General features: G+C 38.4%; 2 protein-coding genes across 9 annotated transcripts; one reads left to right on the forward strand and one right to left on the reverse strand.

Annotated features, from left to right (window-relative positions):
• The first annotated feature begins 506 nt into the window (after positions 1 to 506).
• rmdn3 (regulator of microtubule dynamics 3) lies at positions 507 to 10163 on the forward strand. 3 transcript variants are annotated; one of them, XM_079639252.1, is made up of 12 exons: positions 507 to 947; positions 1087 to 1258; positions 2399 to 2539; positions 2644 to 2953; positions 3237 to 3339; positions 3565 to 3625; positions 6951 to 7026; positions 7131 to 7208; positions 7841 to 7939; positions 8046 to 8099; positions 8258 to 8338; positions 9887 to 10163. In XM_079639252.1, exons 1-12 carry the CDS (start codon positions 791 to 793, stop codon positions 9971 to 9973), a joined length of 1419 nt encoding a protein of 472 aa, XP_079495378.1. In that variant the 5' UTR covers positions 507 to 790; the 3' UTR covers positions 9974 to 10163. The 3 variants fall into 3 exon arrangements, with proteins under 3 accessions (XP_079495378.1, XP_079495379.1, XP_079495380.1); XM_079639253.1 differs by having other exon boundaries at positions 509 to 947; positions 1111 to 1258; XM_079639254.1 differs by lacking the exons at positions 507 to 947; positions 1087 to 1258 and adding an exon at positions 1966 to 2190 and having other exon boundaries at positions 2347 to 2539.
• rad51 (RAD51 recombinase) lies at positions 10135 to 18286 on the reverse strand. Of its 6 annotated transcripts, none has more exons than XM_079639255.1 (11): positions 18042 to 18145; positions 17510 to 17578; positions 17281 to 17375; positions 17052 to 17189; positions 15082 to 15199; positions 14912 to 15003; positions 14214 to 14308; positions 13464 to 13577; positions 13251 to 13380; positions 10932 to 11053; positions 10325 to 10858 (listed from the first exon to the last, which is right to left on the reverse strand). In XM_079639255.1, the coding sequence occupies exons 1-11, from the start codon at positions 18121 to 18123 to the stop codon at positions 10735 to 10737; spliced, it is 1179 nt and encodes a 392-aa protein (XP_079495381.1). In that variant the 5' UTR covers positions 18124 to 18145; the 3' UTR covers positions 10325 to 10734. The 6 variants fall into 6 exon arrangements, with proteins under 6 accessions (XP_079495382.1, XP_079495383.1, XP_079495381.1 ...); XM_079639258.1 differs by having other exon boundaries at positions 17510 to 17581; positions 17986 to 18145; XM_079639260.1 differs by having other exon boundaries at positions 17796 to 18091.
• Between the last annotated feature and the right edge of the window lie 19 nt (positions 18287 to 18305).

The following is an 18305-nucleotide window of genomic DNA, read 5'->3' on the forward strand; positions in this document are numbered from 1 at the left end:
ATAAATAAATTGCTACTACTAAAATTTGGTTTGCATTGATTAATAATGATAATAATTCAAATTATTGTTATTATTATTACATTTAGTGTTTTTAGCTTTACTTTATTATATACTTGATGATTAACCCAAATGAGTCATTAAAACTTTTTATAGAAAATGGCAAAGACTTTTTTGAAAACAGCATGGACACAAAGATTATTGGAACATGGCGAATTATTAGAATATGTTTTAAACTACCTTATTTGTCAGTGACCCTTGATATGAATTATTATTGTAGTCTACATATTTTTTTCATTTTTGTTTTATTGAGTATTTTTTATGATTTTCTCTGAATTTTTGTCATGTTCACCTTATTTGCTGTTTTATTCTTCAATATCTATGTTTTTTTATAATGTTATTGTTATATAATTTAAAGATTACATTGTAATCTTAATTATGTTGAAGCCTATTTTTTTACAGTCTATTGTAGAAGTTTATAAAATGGAAAACAATTTTAGCGTCAAACCTCCTGTCCGCCAGGTTGCGCTAATGCGCCCACTTACACACTCGCGCTCTCTCACACACACATAACACAAAAACACGCATGTCTTCAACTGTCAAAAGGCGAGAGTTTGATGCGGTTCAGATATTTAGGGATACATTAAATAATCGAGAGTGAGATGATGAGCCGGAGCCGTGTTTGTAGCATGTATAAATATGAATAAAGTGCCAGCGCGTTAGGTCCGCGCGAGAGAAACGCAGATGTACTGATACACAGGAGGATTCAGGGGGGTTTTACAGACAGGACACGATGAGCTGGTTCGGTAGGAACGCACTGATCGGTCTCGGAGTCAGTGTGACTCTCAGCACCGGCCTGGTCGCTTTATTGATCATTAAAGAGGCTCTCAGACGGAGACACAGACGCATGATGGTGCACAGCGCGAGCTCCGGGTCGCAGAATGACGCAGGTATGGACCAAAAACACCATATACATCATCATTATGTTCTCTCTGTTTTGTGTATATTACACGTTAAATATGACCTGGCACACTATACACATGTATATGACACTGAAGAGTTACTCTGTGTGTGTGTGTGTGTGTTCAGTGGACTCTGCGGCTCTTTCTGCAGCAGTGAGGGGTTTGTCTCCTGAGCAGCATGTGGAACTGAAGAAGACTCTGGATGAGGTGATGAAGAGTGTGTCCAGTCTGAGGAATGAGATCGCAGAGCTGCGTGAGGGTCTGAGGGACATCACCACCACCATCGCTGAAGATGTGAAGTGTGTGATCAGTGTTTCTTCTCACCTGATCCCCTGTCATCCCACATGGCATCAGTCACCTCAACTCATTTGAGTCTCCGTCCTGTCTCATCTGACTCTGTCTCATCTGACTCTGTCTCATCTGACTCTGTCTCATCTGACTCTGTCTCATCTGACTCTGTCTCATCTGACTCCGTCTCATCTGACTCCGTCTCATCTGACTCTGTCTCATCTGACTCTGTCTCATCTGACTCCGTCTCATCTGACTCCGTCTCATCTGACTCCGTCTCATCTGACTCTGTCTCATCTGACTGTCTCTCCTGTCTCACCTGACGCGTCTCATTTAAGTCTCCATTGTCTCAGCTGACTTCCTCCTCTCATTCTCTTTTTTGCTTATTCTGAACAACTTATCTCTTGTCTCATTTGACTTCCTCTTTTCTCATCGTATTCTCTCTCTAGTCTACCTTATGTCTCACTCGACTCTCTTGTCTCATTTGAGTCTCTCTCCTGTCTCATCTGACTGTCTCTCTCCTCTCATTCTCTCTCTTGTTTCATCTTACTTTCACTTGTCTCTTCTGTGTCTCCCTACGGTCTCACCTGACGCGTCTCATTTAAGTCTCCATTGTCTCAGCTGACTCCTCTTCTCTCATTCTCTTTCTTGTTTCTTCTTCCTCTTTTCTCATCTGAGTCTCCCTACTGTCTCATCTGACTCTCTTGTCTCATTTGTTTTCCTCTTTTCTCATCTTATTCTCTCTCTTGTCTCATCTTACTTTCACTTGTCTCATCTGAGTCTCCCTACTGTCTCACTTGACTCTTGTCTCATTTCTATCTCCATTGTCTATTGATTTAACATCTTGTAAAAATGGCATTTTACCACCCTTTTAAAAAAAGGCGCCTCTCACTGCTAAAAAACGCACCAGGTGTGATCGGGGCCTTACACTTGTCTCATCAGACTCTTCTGCCACATTTGAGTCTCCATTGTCTCAGCTGACTTTCTTCTCCTCTTTTTCTCTCTCTTGTTTCTTCTGACTTTCCCTTGTCTCATCTGAGTGTATCTCCTGTCTCATTGGACTCTCTCATCTCATTTGAGTCTCTCTTGTCTCCATTCTCTCTCTTCTTTTTTCTGACTCACTTGTCTCATCTGAGTCTCTCTCTTTTCAGGAAGACTGTGGAGGAGAGTCAGAGATCGCGGCGTCGGCGGACGCTCTTGCCGAGGGAACGCTCTGAATCTGTGAGCTCCAGCTCCATTTATTTCACCGCCAGTGCCGGGTTCGCCAGTCAATATGACGACAGTGAAGTCGGGTATGTCACAGAGCCGTCACACTTGACGTTTGTGTTTGTGTTTATACAGGACGCTGCGTAGCTCTCGAGGTTGTGTGCATTTCAGCAATTGAGCTCTTCCACAGATACGCCACGGCATATTCCAACGCTGAGTCCGACTACACGGACAGAGAGACGGATAAAGACGGGGAGGACGACGCCAGAGACTCGGATGAGGAGGAAGAGCAGAGCTGTGCCACGGTGCTCACGCTTCAACAGGACGATTCGCAGCTCGAGGAGGAGGATGATGAAGACGCCGGGTTAATGGTGGACACTTTAACAGACAGTCCCAGCCCTGAACTCTCCCTCCTGCTCGCCCAGTGTGATCTACTGCATGCAGGGGACTCTGGGAAAAAAGCAGAGGGCTTCAAGCTGCTGACGGAGAACAGACCACTGGTGAGTGACTGATATCTAGAGAGCATATATTTAATGATAATAACGTTAAAACGCATAAGAGATGTTTCTTGAGCAGCAAATCAGCATGATTTCTGAAGGATCACGTGACACCGAAGACTGAAAATTCAGCTTTAAGTATTTAAAAAATAAAATAAAAAAAATAGCATAATTACACTGTTCAAACAATGTATTTCACAAAATATACTTTGAAATGATAAAACAAAAAAATTAAAGCTGAATCATCAATTGTAATAAAAATTGTGTTTCTTTGTGCATGTGTCAGTATGCTGATAACATGGAGTTCATGTGGCGACTGGCTCGCGCCTACAGCGACATGTGTGAGACCACAGACAGCAGAGAAGAAAAGAGAAGCTACGCAGAGCAAGGTGAGGAAATATTACATGGCATTCCTTTCCAGTCACACACTAGGAAGTGGACTACACATCCTAACATCATGATCTGTGAGAGAGTCACTGCAAATGCATAGAAAACATCCCCTGCTGAGCATCCTAAATTAGGAAGCATTAAACACTCTCTCGGGACCATATTAATTGGATTGCAGCTTATAATGTACTGTAAATGCACTGACCTTTGACCTTTTGACACTTAAGGTCATTATGAAGCCGAGACAGCGCTGATGAGGAATGGACTGAGTGCAGATTGTCACAAGTGGTATGAAAACAACACACACTTTCTTCTATGGAAGCTCGTTTCTGCCACAGAATAAAAACATTTAAAAAGGTAATCACAACTTTTCTCACAATTCTGCCTCTTTTTTTACCGTAGTTTATATATAAATTTAGAATTGCAAGAATTGCAATTCAATTCTGAATTGTGAGATATAAACTCGTAATTGTGAGAAAAAAGTCTGAATTGTGAGATATAACTTTCTAATTGTAAGAAAAAAGTCAGAATTGTGAGATATAAACTCGTAATTGTGAGAAAAAAATCTAAATTGTGAGATATAACTTTCTAATTGTAAGAAAAAAGTAAGAATTGTGAGATATAAACTCGTAATTGTGAGAAAAAAATCTGAATTGTGAGATATAAACTCGTAATTGTGAGAAAAAAGTCAGAATTGTGAGATATAACTTTCTAATTGTGAGAAAAAAGTCAGAATTGTGAGATATAAACTCGTAATTGTGAGAAAAAAGTCAGAATTGTGAGATATAACTTTCTAATTGTGAGAAAAAAGTCAGAATTGTGAGATATAAACTCGTAATTGTGAGAAAAAAGTCAGAATTGTGAGATATAACTTTCTAATTGTGAGAAAAAAGTCAGAATTGTGAGATATAAACTCGTAATTGTGAGAAAAAAATCTGAATTGTGAGATATAACTTTCTAATTGTAAGAAAAAAGTCAGAATTGTGAGATATAAACTCGTAATTGTGAGAAAAAAATCTGAATTGTGAGATATAAACTCGTAATTGTGAGAAAAAAGTCAGAATTGTGAGATATAACTTTCTAATTGTGAGAAAAAAGTCAGAATTGTGAGATATAAACTCGTAATTGTGAGAAAAAAGTCAGAATTGTGAGATATAACTTTCTAATTGTAAGAAAAAAGTCAGAATTGTGAGATATAAACTCGTAATTGTGAGAAAAAAGTCAGAATTGTGAGATATAAACTCGTAATTGTGAGAAAAAAATCTGAATTGTGAGATAACTTTCTAATTGTGAGAAAAAAGTCAGAATTGTGAGATATAAACTCGTAATTGTGAGAAAAAAGTCAGAATTGTGAGATATAACTTTCTAATTGTAAGAAAAAAGTCAGAATTGTGAGATATAAACTCGTAATTGTGAGAAAAAAGTCAGAATTGTGAGATATAAACTCGTAATTGTGAGAAAAAAATCTGAATTGTGAGATATAACTTTCTAATTTTAAAGGTGCCCTAGAATGTGAAATTGAATTTAACTTGCCATAGTTAAATAACAATAGTTTAGTACATGGACATGACATACAGTGAGTTTCAAACACTATTGTTTTCTCCTTCTTGTTTAAATCTCGTTTTTGAAAAACACCCCTGAAAAACGGGCGAATCTCCACATAACACCTACTGTGACGTAACCGATGGGATCATTAATATGTACGCCTCCAAAATTTGCATAAGCAAAGCCCTTTCAGAGATATACGTGCTACACAGAACTGCGCTGCGCAGGTGAAGCACACACACACACGCACACAGACACACACGCACACAGACACACACACACGCACGCACGAACGAACGAACGCACATACACACACACACACGTGACTGTTAAGTTCGTACTGAAAATAATGAATAAACTTACCACTCCGAAACGTCCATTTGCATTCTACAAACAACCGCTTGTTCCTCAAACTCTGCATCGTCGTCTGAAACCGGCTCAAACATATACGATTGTACACCGAGGCCGTTTCTCAATACAAAGTACGCAAACTTCGGACTTGCGTCCTTGGTAGTTCAGACTTGCCAAGTTCGACTTAGGAGAACGAACTCCCGAGGACGAGAGGACGCAAGTCCGGTTATTCTGCAAATGGGACAGCGGCGTTGTTGATCGCGTCACTCAGCACGCTCTGGCTACTCCGGTTATCTCTTTTTGTATATTTTAGGCAACAAAAACGAAATATGGTATAAAACAACACTCTGCCTCTTTTCATTTAAAAAAAAAAAATCTTTAACACATTAAATGGCCACACAAATGTGGTTCAGGCAACGTGTACATTGATTATCTTCACTGCATATATTTATAACAACACGAAATATAAAACGCAACCCTGCTTCTTTTATGAAACATTATTGAACATTAAAACTGACATTTAAAAAACAGAGACGGGGTTGTGTCATTTTATTTTATTATACATGTACAGTGAAGAGAATGTATAATAAAATAAATATAAAAAATATATATTAAAATATATAACTGTCAGCCTAAAATAAAATTACACAATTGACTCTTTTTGTTAAATGTCAGTTTTAATGATCTGATATCCAGTATAAAAGTATAAGTAAATAAAAATAAATAAAGCAAACAATTTAGTCAAACATAAGTCAGCTTAAAATAGCCTATAGCTCAAGTTAAATAGCCTAAATATATACAATTATGAAACTTCACTTTGCCCTCAGCCAAAACGAGTTGCCATGGAACAAATTATAGATTAATGAGACCAAAGATCGCCCGTTAGATATACACAAGACACATAATATCTCATGTTTAACCACTAGACTAGAGACACCAGAGCCAGCGGCAAACATCAGAAGCACTAGCCGAGGAAAAGTTGTTCCAGTCGGGGTTATTGAGCGCTGAACGCCCGGTGATCGCCTGGATCTCACAACTCCGAAAACGTCAGATATATTTTTCAAATAGGCGCTATCTTTATAAATAAACCACAGATTTGACCTTTAAACAACTACATTCTCGACTGAAACACTCTTAGAATTACATTTCGTGACACGATAACAGTAGTATTTTGATATTACGCGTGTTTTCTCCTCTGCCATTGACGCTTGCTGTGAAAGAGCCAATCAGAGCAGAACTCCTCATTACTATTCATGACCCTTCCAAATAAGGTAAAAACAGACCATTTCATTCCAGGGCCAATTTATAGGGTTGGAAATTGACCTGTAAAACCTTTTCTGGACATTTTAAATGGCTTTTTAAGCCACAAACCCTCTATGTAGATATCAGGGACAAAATTAAAATATTATTTCAACACATTCTAGGGCACCTTTAAGAAAAAAGTCAGAATTGTGAGATATAAACTCGTAATTGTGAGAAAAAAATCTGAATTGTGAGATGTAAACTCAAAAATTGTAAGAAATAAATGTAGAATTGTGTGATATTAACTCGTAATTATGAGAAATATACTTGGAATTGTGAGATAAAAAGTTATTACCTTTTTATATATTTTTTTATTCCTTGGTAAAAACCAGCTTCCATACCCTTCACCTCTGCTGTATGATATGATTTATAATGTCTAGTTAATAATACATGATACATCGGCACTCTCTGTCAGGTTTGCCGTCCTCGCACGCTGGTCTTCACAGTACGAGAGCATTCACGGAAAACTGAAAAGCGGCCGTGTTCTGAAGGTGAGCCAGTGGTGCTTCAGTGTCTCAGATGAACACGAGTGTCTTCCTTCATTGACGTCAGGCGTGTGTTTAATGGCTGTGTTTGTTCCGGGATGTTCTGACAGGAGCATTTGGATCGAGCTTTGGCTCTGCGTGACGATGACCCGACCTGTTTCTACCTGCTCGGCCGCTGGTGTTTAGAGGTCAGTTGGTGAAACAATCTCAGCAATAATTACCATGCCCCTATTGCGCTTTTTCAGATATTACCTTTCATTTAGTGTGTAATATAACTGTTTGTGAACGTAAAAGGTCTGCAAACATTCAAAGATAAAAGTTATTGTCTCCCAAAAGAAAGAACTGATACGACCTGAAACCAGTCGTCAGTAATTCCAGTCTTACTTCCTGCTTGAACCTATGTAGATTTGTAACAAATTTGCATAATGCCCACCTATGGTCTTTATTGGCTGCCCATGAACAACAACGCCCTCGTTACTGTTCCTATCACTGTTTACAAGTGCTGTGGAAGATCTGGTGCTGAAATTCAGATATGGTAATCGCATTTGGTTTCTGTCACGCACTGTAAAACAGACTGGGCCTTCTGACCAATCAGAGCAGAGTAAGCTCTCAGAAAGAAGGGGTTTAGAGAGACTGAATCCTTCATCGAACCATTTCAGACACTGAGAACAGAGCTGATGCTGCAGTGTATATTATGAGAAAATGAAAGTGTTTTTTGATTGGATGCATGTAAACCTACCGTGAGAGAATGCTAACCACTTTCAGACGACTGTACCAAACCCTCATGAGGTGTGTGTGTGTGTGTGTGTGTGTGTTGTAGGTGAGCTCTCTGGGTTGGTTGGAGAGGAAAGCTGCCGCCACACTTTATGAAACTCCTCCTACATCCTCACTGAATGAAGCTTTGGAGAACTTCCTCAAGGTATCGATTGGTTGCTAGTCTTCGATCAGTATTATGAAAGGATATGGATCTGAGATTTACAGCTTCATCAAACGTGCTCTGATGTTTCCGATTGTCCGATCTCTAGGCGGAAGAGTTAAATCCTGGATTCTCTAAAACAGTCCGGCTCTATATCGCCAAGGTAACTATTGTCCACACAACACATAATGGGGTTATTCTTCAAGACGTGTCATTCTCTTAAAGGGACAGTTCATCTGAAAATGCCTTGTGTCATTCCAGACCTCTATGCCTTTAAATCTTTGTGATTTGTAAGATGCATTTATATCCTTTTGTTTTCAGTGTCATAAGGAGCTCGGAAACCTGTCAGAGGCCAGAAACTGGGTCCAGTTATCTCTGAGCACACCAGCAGGAGCAAATGAGGTGAAGTGCATTCGTACTCTGCGGCCCTGTTTACACCTGCTATTAAAGGACAATTCCGGCACAAAATGAACCTAGGGGTAATTAACACATGGTTACCGAGTCGACCGTTCTCTGGGATGTTTAATCGAATGTAAAGAGTTTTATCTCTAAAAACAGATTAGCTTATAACGCTAGTATATGGGGCATCGAATATAAGTAAAAATAAATCGCTAGTTAATACCACTAACAAGGCTCAAAATAGCCTCACACTAACACGGTAGCATAATGAGGGTCCCTACATGCAAACCGAAGCATTGAGAACTTTGTAAGAGTACAGACAGTTTAATAAGAAGATACTTTATAAAGACAGTACATTATGCGTATACAGGCAGGAGCCATCTTGGAAAACAGTCTCGACCAGTCGAGCCACGAACACTGTACTAAGTGAGCTGGTCGATAGGTTTAAGTCAGTTCATCTCACGTAGCGCAGCGTTCATGGTTCGACTGGTCGAGATTTTGTATTTTGAGCCTTGTTAGTGGTATTAACTAGCGATTTATTTTTACTTATATTCGATGCCCCATATACTAGCGTTATAAGCTAATATGTTTTTAGAGATAAAACTCTTTACATTCGATTATCATGAAAACACATCACAGAGAACGGTCGACTCTGTAACCATGTGTTAATTACCCCTAGGTTCATTTTGTGCTGGAATTGTCCTTTAGGATTGGATCACAGGTAGACGAGGGAGACACATATCCGTTTACACCTGGTGTTTTAATCCGTCTCTTTTGTTCACTTTCAAACACTTCTGTCCTGATTTCTTCGAGGGGAGGGTCTATGGGCGGGTAAATCTGTGGGGTTTTTTCAGATCTTTCGATCTAATCTAAAATAAGCTCACGCAATTTACACATGAACGCGACCTGAGACAACAGAACAACACACAGAGAGCATCATCTTTAGTTTCTGCTCTGACAGCCGCAAGACCTGCCGAACGCGGAGTGTGTGTTAGACATCAGGAATGGTGAGAGAACGTTGAGCTTGGAACGTTTTTCATCTTCAAACCAAACTTGGGTCTCCAGCCGACAGTTTAAATCCCGTCTGGCTAGTGCGCTTCTCATAATGTTGACCTAACATGTAAACATTATGAGAAGCGCACTAGCCAGACGGGATTTAAACTGTCGGCTGGAGACCCAAGTTTGGTTTGAAGATGAAAAACGTTCCAAGCTCAACGTTCTCTCACCATTCCTGATGTCTTCCTTTTAGACGGTCTTTTGTGGCTGTTTGAACACATTCGGTCACATGAGCGTTTACACTTCAAAAGCAATCCGGGTGAATGTGTTTTCAAACTATCTCTGAAAGTGGACAAGCTCAAAACCTAGTAGACCCCATTTACTCCTGTATTATTTAGTGTCGTCCACTTGTGATCCGATCGACCAAAACGCATCTCAATACCAGCTGTAAACAGGGCATTATTAGTATCACCAGGATTAGCAGCATTTGGATTCATCATGTGACATTTTTTGTTGTAGTTTTAATTTTCTCAGATGATTGTTCTGTTTCTGCAGGATTCGGACAGCGCTGCTCTACAGGAGGAGCTGAAGGCTTTGATTGACAGCACTGCTGACCTATCTAAAAGCAGTATCGATCATTAGGCTGGGGTCTAACGAAAACTGTGATCTAATTCCACCAAATATGTGCTCTATTTTATTTATTTAATATCTTCGATGGATGTGTTATAAAAAAGGATAATTTCCCTCCAGAAATCTGATTTTTTTTTATATTTAAATATTTAACTAAACAATTTACTATTGTTCACATATCTCCTTCCTACATAAACACCACATTTCATTCCTTTTAAAAAAGATGAAAGTAACTCAGATCATTCCTTGTTTTTTTTTTTATATTTAACCATGCTGTGAAATTATGTATTTAACCGTCTAATCAATTACATGATGTTTGATTTAATTTTGAAATGAAGTGAATTCCTGAAATATGACAATAAAATTCCACAATTGTCTATCAGTTTTTTGTTGTTTTTTTCCCCCTCATCTATTTTAATGGTTCAATCCTCTTTTGGCATATACATTCAAACAAACACACTTTTATTAGTTTAACAGATAAAACGCTTTATGGGTAGTTTTATGTACAAGAAAAAGATTCAGTCCAGACAAAACACACAAATATAACAAAAGCTGTAAATAACAAAGAAAGAGGTCGACGTCACACTAAAGAGCAAATAATTACACCAGCTCAATCACTCACATGTAAATAAACCATGAATTTCACTCTCGAGGGTTCATTCTTTTTCCAAAGTATAATTCCAGACTAAACGCATGTTAAAGGAGTCTTTTCTCCTGCTGATGGTCTCGTATGGCTCACAGCAGTGCAGTCGTTTCTCTGATCTGCGCAAGTTTCAGTCTTTGGCATCTCCCACTCCATCAGGATTAATGGCAAACATGGCCTCCGACTCGGGCAAACATGGGGAGTCGTAGATCTTACATATCCTCGTCTCACCTCGACCCTTCCGCAGGTATAATCTACACGAGAGACAGACATTATTAATCTATAGAGCATCAATCGACACCACAATCATCATCCACTAAGTTTTACCGAGTAGTCGATGCGTGTGCCAGAATGTTTCCTCCAATCGGCTTCTTGGGATCTGCAGAAAACATGGCCGCTCCGTCCACCTGTGCTACCACCTGGTTAGTGATGACGACGGCCACGCCAAACTACATACGAGACACAACACACACCATGAGCTCACGTCATATGCAAGACACTAATGAAGGACTAGATAAAACACTGTTCAAACTGACAAACTTATTTAAACAGTTTAATGTTTAAAAGCATAGTTAAATGTAAATAAAACATGCAAAAAATAAGATATTTAAAACTTATTCTTTTTATTTAATGTTTAAAAGTGCAGTTAAATGTAAGAAATTAATAAATCACTTAAAAAAGATATTTAAAACTTATAAAAAAGTAAATGTAATACATTCATAAATGTTTTTTAATGCAACATTTAAACTGCGTTTTTATAAAGCATTTTAAAATTGCTTGTCAATATCCATTTGAAAAGTTAAAAAAAATGCTGTTCGACAGTTTAAATATAGGAGCAGCCAATGAATACAGGACACCACCTATATATATATATATATAATTCATGTCAAGGTTATAGTTAACCTATAGAAGCATTAAAAACATGTTTTTGTTAACAAACCGAAAATTATTTTTCATTCTTAATTTTGTATTCTTTTTTTTATCTAGTTGCCAAGGTAACATTCCTCAACATTTCTTTTTTTAACTTGATGTATGAAAATAAACAAACAAATAAAACTATAGACAAAAAAAAGCCCGTATATAATGCATTATAAAAGTTTATACTACAGGGCCGTTGAATGCTTAAATCTGATTGGTTGACGAACGTTCTGAGGTGTGCAATTATATTCAGGGAACCGCACGGCTAAAGTAGTTCCAGGCAGGTCTTGACCTCATTACAGTTCCATATCACTTTGCGTAGTCAACTGTAATAACGGACAATAGGATACAATTCATAACAAGAGAAACTGCAGCCCCTGCGCTTGATCTGCAATTTTCAATGTCCTATATAATCAATAAAAAATTAAACTGAATATTTAAATAAATTGATAGTCCTGTTGCACGGGTTTTCGTAATTATTGAAGATAATATAACAAATAAATAAAATTGATAGGCCTATACTTGTTAAAAGGGCTTTGTGTTTCATTTATTAGTCTTCTAGTCTACTGTCACTAATAGAAAAAAAGAACGAACAAATTAATTAAAACGAATTGAATTAATAAATAAATAATAATATTGACGCACATGCTTCTCTCTAAGGCCGGTTATGAATGTAATTTGATACTTATGAGTCATGACTAATCATGCACGCGTTTTCAGCGCGTTCAGTCGGTTCACAGCGCGGTGTTTAAAATCTGCTGCATTCACAGTCAGAGAATGTTTCTAGTTGTTAAGTGTGTGTCCAGCATTACTCTGCTATCAGCGGCTCAGACCTCCGTTACTAACTCTAAAATGACGTTTTGGAATTAGCAACAGAGCATGGGTTTAGATGCGCAAGGAATTAGTCCTACATACAAGAGCGTTTTAATGACAAAAACTTTACAAACGTCTTGAAATACATCATCTGAACAATATTTCGAGGTGTGGTAACTGTAGTATAAGCGGAATAATTGACTCCAGACCGTTGAATTATTATAAAAATAATGCACACCCGAGGTGTAACCATTACCACCTCGGGTGTGCATTATTTTTTATAATAATTCAACGGCCTGTCGTCAATTATTCCTTACATATTTAATGTATTAATTATGCCCTGTAACTCACCTTTATAATGCATTGTATGTTCTCAAGAACAATAACCAGTTATTATACTTTATAATATTTATCGATTCACGGTTACAACTTTAGAAAGTATAATGCATTAAAATACATGACAAACAAAACGATTTCAGACGCAACAAGGAATCTGCAAATATTATAATGCATTTTAACTTTGGTTACAATTATTTAAATGAGAGATGTAATGCATTATAATGTACATTATGAATACCGTTATAATGAATTATACATAAAGTATTTAAGGGTTACTAAAAAAAAAAACTAATAAAAAAGGCAAAAACAACTAAATTACTAACATTTCAACTTAAATTTAAAATAAAACATTCAAAATAAAAATAAGAACTATAATAGTACTATAATAATACTTTTGGCACATCTTGTGGATTATTTCAATACTGTATGTTATACAGCTTCTACAGGGTATTACTAAATTGAGGTACAATGAGGTTTATAAGGTAAAACATTATAAAAGATACATAAGAAATTATTATAAAAGCGATAAAAACAACAAAAAAGACAAAAATCCTTAAATATTCAGAGCTGCTTTACCTCATCGGCGAGACGCAGCAGCATGCGCAGAAAGCGTCCCAGATGCCCCTGACGCGCGGACAGCTCTCCTCGCCCAGAGTAATCTGTCCTGTAAAGTGCAGTCGCGCTGTCTACGATCAGCAGAGCGTATCTGAGGAGAGATTGAGAATACTTCAGCACGTCGAGCGAGCGGAAGCAGTCGGGAGGCAGTTCCTGGCTGGATGTGTGTGTTACCTGGACTCAGTCATCATAGCGGACGCCTGAAACAGCAGCTGCGTCTGATGGTCTGTGTTAAAGGCCCTGGCGTACGCCACATTGTCCAGCACGTCACTGCCCACCAGCCCGTACCTGACAGGACCAAACACAGAGTTCAATGTTTTGCACATATTAGATTCATATGAGTGTTTAGTAGAGATGCAGATTACAATTTTCTAGGCCGATTCCGATTTCCGGTTTTTCAATAAGTTTGATCTGCCGGTACCGATTTTAGCCGATTCAGATTAAATTTTTCTAACCACTTTACAGCACACACAGATATTTATTTTCTATATATATATTTTTTTATAAAACACATACTTTTACCCAAACTGAATAATAAAAACAAGTTAAAATTGGCAAATTTTCTATAAATATTTGAGTCTTCATTTTTTTTTCTGACATAGCCTACTCCAGATCTTGTTAAAACACACTAGACATGCAGATTCTGTGCATTTTGGGCACTTTTTGTGTGAAATCATATTTATTTTGTCAATCAAAAGTGTGCTTTCACTTTGAGCGTGAGCAGCGCAGCAAAAATAGACTTGGCACCGAAACCCGCGCTTCACTGCTGCTCACGCTTGTGGTTTCCTACATGTGCACCCGACTGGCATAAAATCGGCATATATCAGACTGACCGGCCGGTCATGGCCGATCACGTGAAAATCGGCCAATTCCGGTCACCAGCCGATCAATAGGTGCATCTCTAGTGTTTAGAAACACTCTGACCTCTCCGCTACAGCCAGCAGTCTCTCGGGGCGGAAGGTTCCTTCAGTGTCGATGTACATGGCTTTCCCTTCCCCACCGCCCTGATCTATGGGCAGCTGAAATGCAAAGTTCATATTTTAATAAAACACTCAAATGAAAGGTACTGTGTTTACCAGATTTACATTTAAAAAAACTGAGTATAAGCAGAAATCTTGTTAACACATACATTTTCACAGACAAGGCTTAAGCTAGTCCCAGGTTAAAATGGACGTTTGAGCTGTTTTAACTGAAAGCAACTTGCACTGGCATATAATGTCAGTGCCATTGTTTTTCTAAGGCACGTTTATAAAAGCTACTTAAATGCCCTGATTGAAAGCAAGGCCTAATCCTGGCTTAATCTAAGCCCTGCCCTATCATTTGTCATTTATTTTAAAGATGAATTTTCAGCATCATGACTCTATCCTTCAGAAATCCTTCTAATATGCTGATTTGCTGCTCAAGAAACATTGGTATATCATCTATAAAATTTTGAAAACAGTGGAAAAAAAAACACTGATACATTTTCAGAATTCATTGATTAATAGAAAGGTCAAAAGAACCTTTTATAACATCACAAAAGTCTTTACTGTCACTTTTGATCAATCTATTGAATCCTTGCTGAATACAATAATTAATTATTATTATTTATTTTTTTAAAGGAGGAAAAAAAAGTGTGTTACCTGGCAGGTGACGGCCAGTGTGTGACACAGCTGCGTCTTTCCAGTGCGAAACTCACCGAACATCTCAGTGATGGATCCCGTCTCGATTCCTCCTGCACAACACAGACGGAGAAAGATTCAATCATGTGATTCAGTAAAGAGTATTATTTTCTGACAGTTCAGTGTCTCACCCTGCAGGAGTTTATCAAGCTCTTTAGATCCTGTGGAGATCTGGATGATTTCAGCTCTGCGCTGGTGGAACTCAGTCGCTGTGGTGAATCCCATGGGAACCATCTTGGCAGCCTCTGTCTGTTGGTTACAGAGATAGAGGTTTGTACAAATCACTAACACACAGAACATCAGATAGCAATAGCCGTGTTTCCACTGTCGGGCCAAAAGCGAGCGTCCTAGTGTGTGTGTCAGGGCCAGATGTGTTTCCACGGTCACTTCTGGGCCTTGATCTGGCCTTTTCGGGGCTTATACCTTGGTCCAAATCGAGCCAACTGGGTCATGAAGACATTTACCAGACGCTTTTATCCAAAGCTCAAAATACAAAGTTCAGGCATTGCTCAGTGTAGCATAAGCCAGACAAGGATTAAAGGAAAAGGAAATAATTTTTTTTTTAGTGCTACCCACTGAGCCACTGTGCCACCAGTAAATACACATATGATTATGGAAAATATAGGAAACTGCTTTATGCCTGATATAATCTGTGATTTCGGCAATCCTATAAGATCATTCATTACAGATCACACTGTACACATGGATCTAATTACCTTGGGAACGACATGCATGTACATACATGCACGATGATGACACATATTGAGTCGTAAGCTACACCTACGACTCAAGTTAGTTTAGAAGAATAAAAAGACATTAGCATGTGCTACTAAACAAATAGAGCAAGATCAGACTTTGGCAATTGTGTTTATGTGCGCTGAAAAAAAAAGAGGAAGCGAAAAAGAACATGGACGGTGGTCATGACTAGGGAAAAGAGGTAATTTTGCAAATGGAGCTTGAGGTAGGAAGTTTTACGTTTTAGTGCCATGTCGCATTGATCAATACGCCACTTGCTGTTGGATTTTTTTTGGCTTGTCAGTAAACGTAGGTCGTAGCAGCAAACACACTGTGAGATGATCATGCTAAATGTCTGAGACTAAAAGAAAACTATCACAGGCCATCTTTTTTTCACAAGCCACGACCACAGAAATCACCATGATTGGTCACGATCTTTCACCCAGGACAGCCCAACATCATACAATGTGTACCGGGCATAAGACGATGTATGACTCGTATTCAAATTAGGTTTCATCGGTCTCTTCCCTGTGTCTTTGTTGATACTAGACTAATGCATCCACATTCATCATAAGATGGGTCCCAATTTGCATACTTATGCACGATTCTATGACATTTTGTAGTATAAATGGTGCAAATAGTGCTCACACTAAAATTTTCAAAAAGAAAACGTGCACTTTAAATACCCGAATGATGCACTTAATTAACTGGACACTCAACTGTCGCAGCTTTAATTATGTAGCAGAGGGGCTATCAGACTCAGACGTTGAATGACAAAATAACCTTATAAAACCCCTACACTATATGGTTGAGTACATTGTGTATAAATGCATAGTTTATAGGGCATAATTTGGGACGCAACTATAAATGACATATACTCTGGTTAACTGGTATCCGTTTTCTGTCCGTAAGCGCCTTCAGTCTTCAGAGAGATCGCTCAAATCTCCTCAGATCACAATTGATAGAAATGCTCATCCTTTATAAAGAAATGTTACATAAACATGATCTTTTATAAAAACTCGATCTAAACGTGTAAGCCTTTGGACTCAAAAGCCTTAATGGAGTTATTTTGTGCATTCCTGTGACCACAAATAAATGGTAGCAGGCGCGACTGAACAAGTATGTAGTCTATTTTTATGTTGTCTTTTTATACAGTTTTCGGTCAAGCTACAGTTTTTGCTGCTGAAATGGTGGGGTTGTGTGACATCGTTCTATGGCAGCGTGTTTTAGGGTATCGCTGTGGGGTTACTGAGCCGCTGATCTTGCCTCGAGGTATGAGGCTATTGGCCCACGCCTGGCACATTGTTAGCCCTGGCTCGCACTGTCCCGGCAGTGGAAAAACAGCTAATGGTGACCACGGTCTCACCAGGATCTTGTCGGCTTTGGCTTCACTGATTCCTTTGATGTGCAGCAGCTCTTTCTTGGGCGCGTACGCAACGGCCTCCACGGTGTGAAAACCACCATCTTCCAGCTTCTTAATGTCACTGCTGCTAATGCCACATTGCTGCAGAGAGATTTACAACAACATCATCATCATCAATAAACATTTAAACATCAAACCATGTTTGTGTTCATATCTGCCACTGCTATCGTACCTCCAGACGGGAAACCGGTTGTGGCCCGAAACTTTCCTCCTCCTCGACCTCGCCCTCCACCTCCACCCGGGATGCGTTCCTCATAGCCATATTTACTGCTCCAAAACACATTACACTTGTATATTATTATAATCCACTTGTGATGGTTGTAGATTAAGACTTCCCAAATCAATAATACACATTATCATATTAAGAAATTGAGTGATTTACATTTAAACCAAACACTTACATGCATTTATTAACACCAAATCAAGGTTCAAACTCAACTTGACCAATGTTTTAATGGCTTTTCCAGGCGCTTGTGACAACAAGATAAGGATTTACAAAATGTAACGTTACTTAAGAAACGACAATATTATAAATTTTTGGATATGTATCAAGCTATTATTTGAAATACCTACATATATTAATAAGGTAACAACATACAAATACGTACAGTGATGGTATTAGATGGTAATACCACAGTACTTTGATATATAGCATAATGTTAACATAGTATTCCAAGGTAACGTTACCTCTGAGAATACCATGGTACTATTAAAAGTACCATGGTATTAACGTTACATTCGGACACAACAACGTTACTGCCGTCTAATAATCAAAAGCACAACACGCAAATTAACTACACTAATGCAACGATAATCGATTATCTGTCCGTTAAAGATAGTAAACTATATTTCCCCACAGTGTAACTTAGGAGGATATTAATTTAGCTAATCAGTCTGATGTGTTTAAAAAACCCCACAGAACACACACACAACCTTTAGCGCTCTCATCGACATAAACAATCGACATAACCATGTTATCAGATAATAGTTCATATAAATGTGTCAGAGTAATCATGTAGATGTGCGATTATTTCCTTACTTAAATCTTTAATATCGTTGTTTTTGTCACTCACCCGTTGTTTCTGTCGCTGCTGCTCTGTGGTCAATCTGAATTTTCCCGCGTGCCGCCGTCAAGCCACGTCACCGACGTCATGACGCCATCACGTCAACAATGTTTCATAACATCACAATCCGTAT

Source organism: Phoxinus phoxinus, assembly GCF_949152265.1.
Source record: "Phoxinus phoxinus genome assembly, chromosome: 16".
NCBI classification, from domain to species: Eukaryota; Metazoa; Chordata; class Actinopteri; order Cypriniformes; family Leuciscidae; genus Phoxinus; species Phoxinus phoxinus.

What these genes read in the sequence shown, in the direction of transcription:
- rmdn3 (XM_079639252.1), top strand. Translation starts at nt 791, where the DNA reads ATGAGCTGGTTCGGTAGGAACGCACTGATCGGTCTCGGAGTCAGTGTG. An exon ending in TCCGGCTCTATATCGCCAAG is followed by an intron (nt 8,100 to 8,257) that starts GTAACTATTGTC and finishes TTTTGTTTTCAG; the next exon opens with TGTCATAAGGAGCTCGGAAA. An exon ending in CACCAGCAGGAGCAAATGAG is followed by an intron (nt 8,339 to 9,886) that starts GTGAAGTGCATT and finishes CTGTTTCTGCAG; the next exon opens with GATTCGGACAGCGCTGCTCT.
- rad51 (XM_079639255.1), bottom strand. Translation starts at nt 18,123, where the DNA reads ATGATTACTCTGACACATTTATATGAACTATTATCTGATAACATGGTT. An exon ending in TTTGGTGTTAATAAATGCAT is followed by an intron (nt 17,376 to 17,509) that starts GTAAGTGTTTGG and finishes GTTTTGGAGCAG; the next exon opens with TAAATATGGCTATGAGGAAC. An exon ending in GCACACGCATCGACTACTCG is followed by an intron (nt 10,859 to 10,931) that starts GTAAAACTTAGT and finishes TCTCTCGTGTAG; the next exon opens with ATTATACCTGCGGAAGGGTC.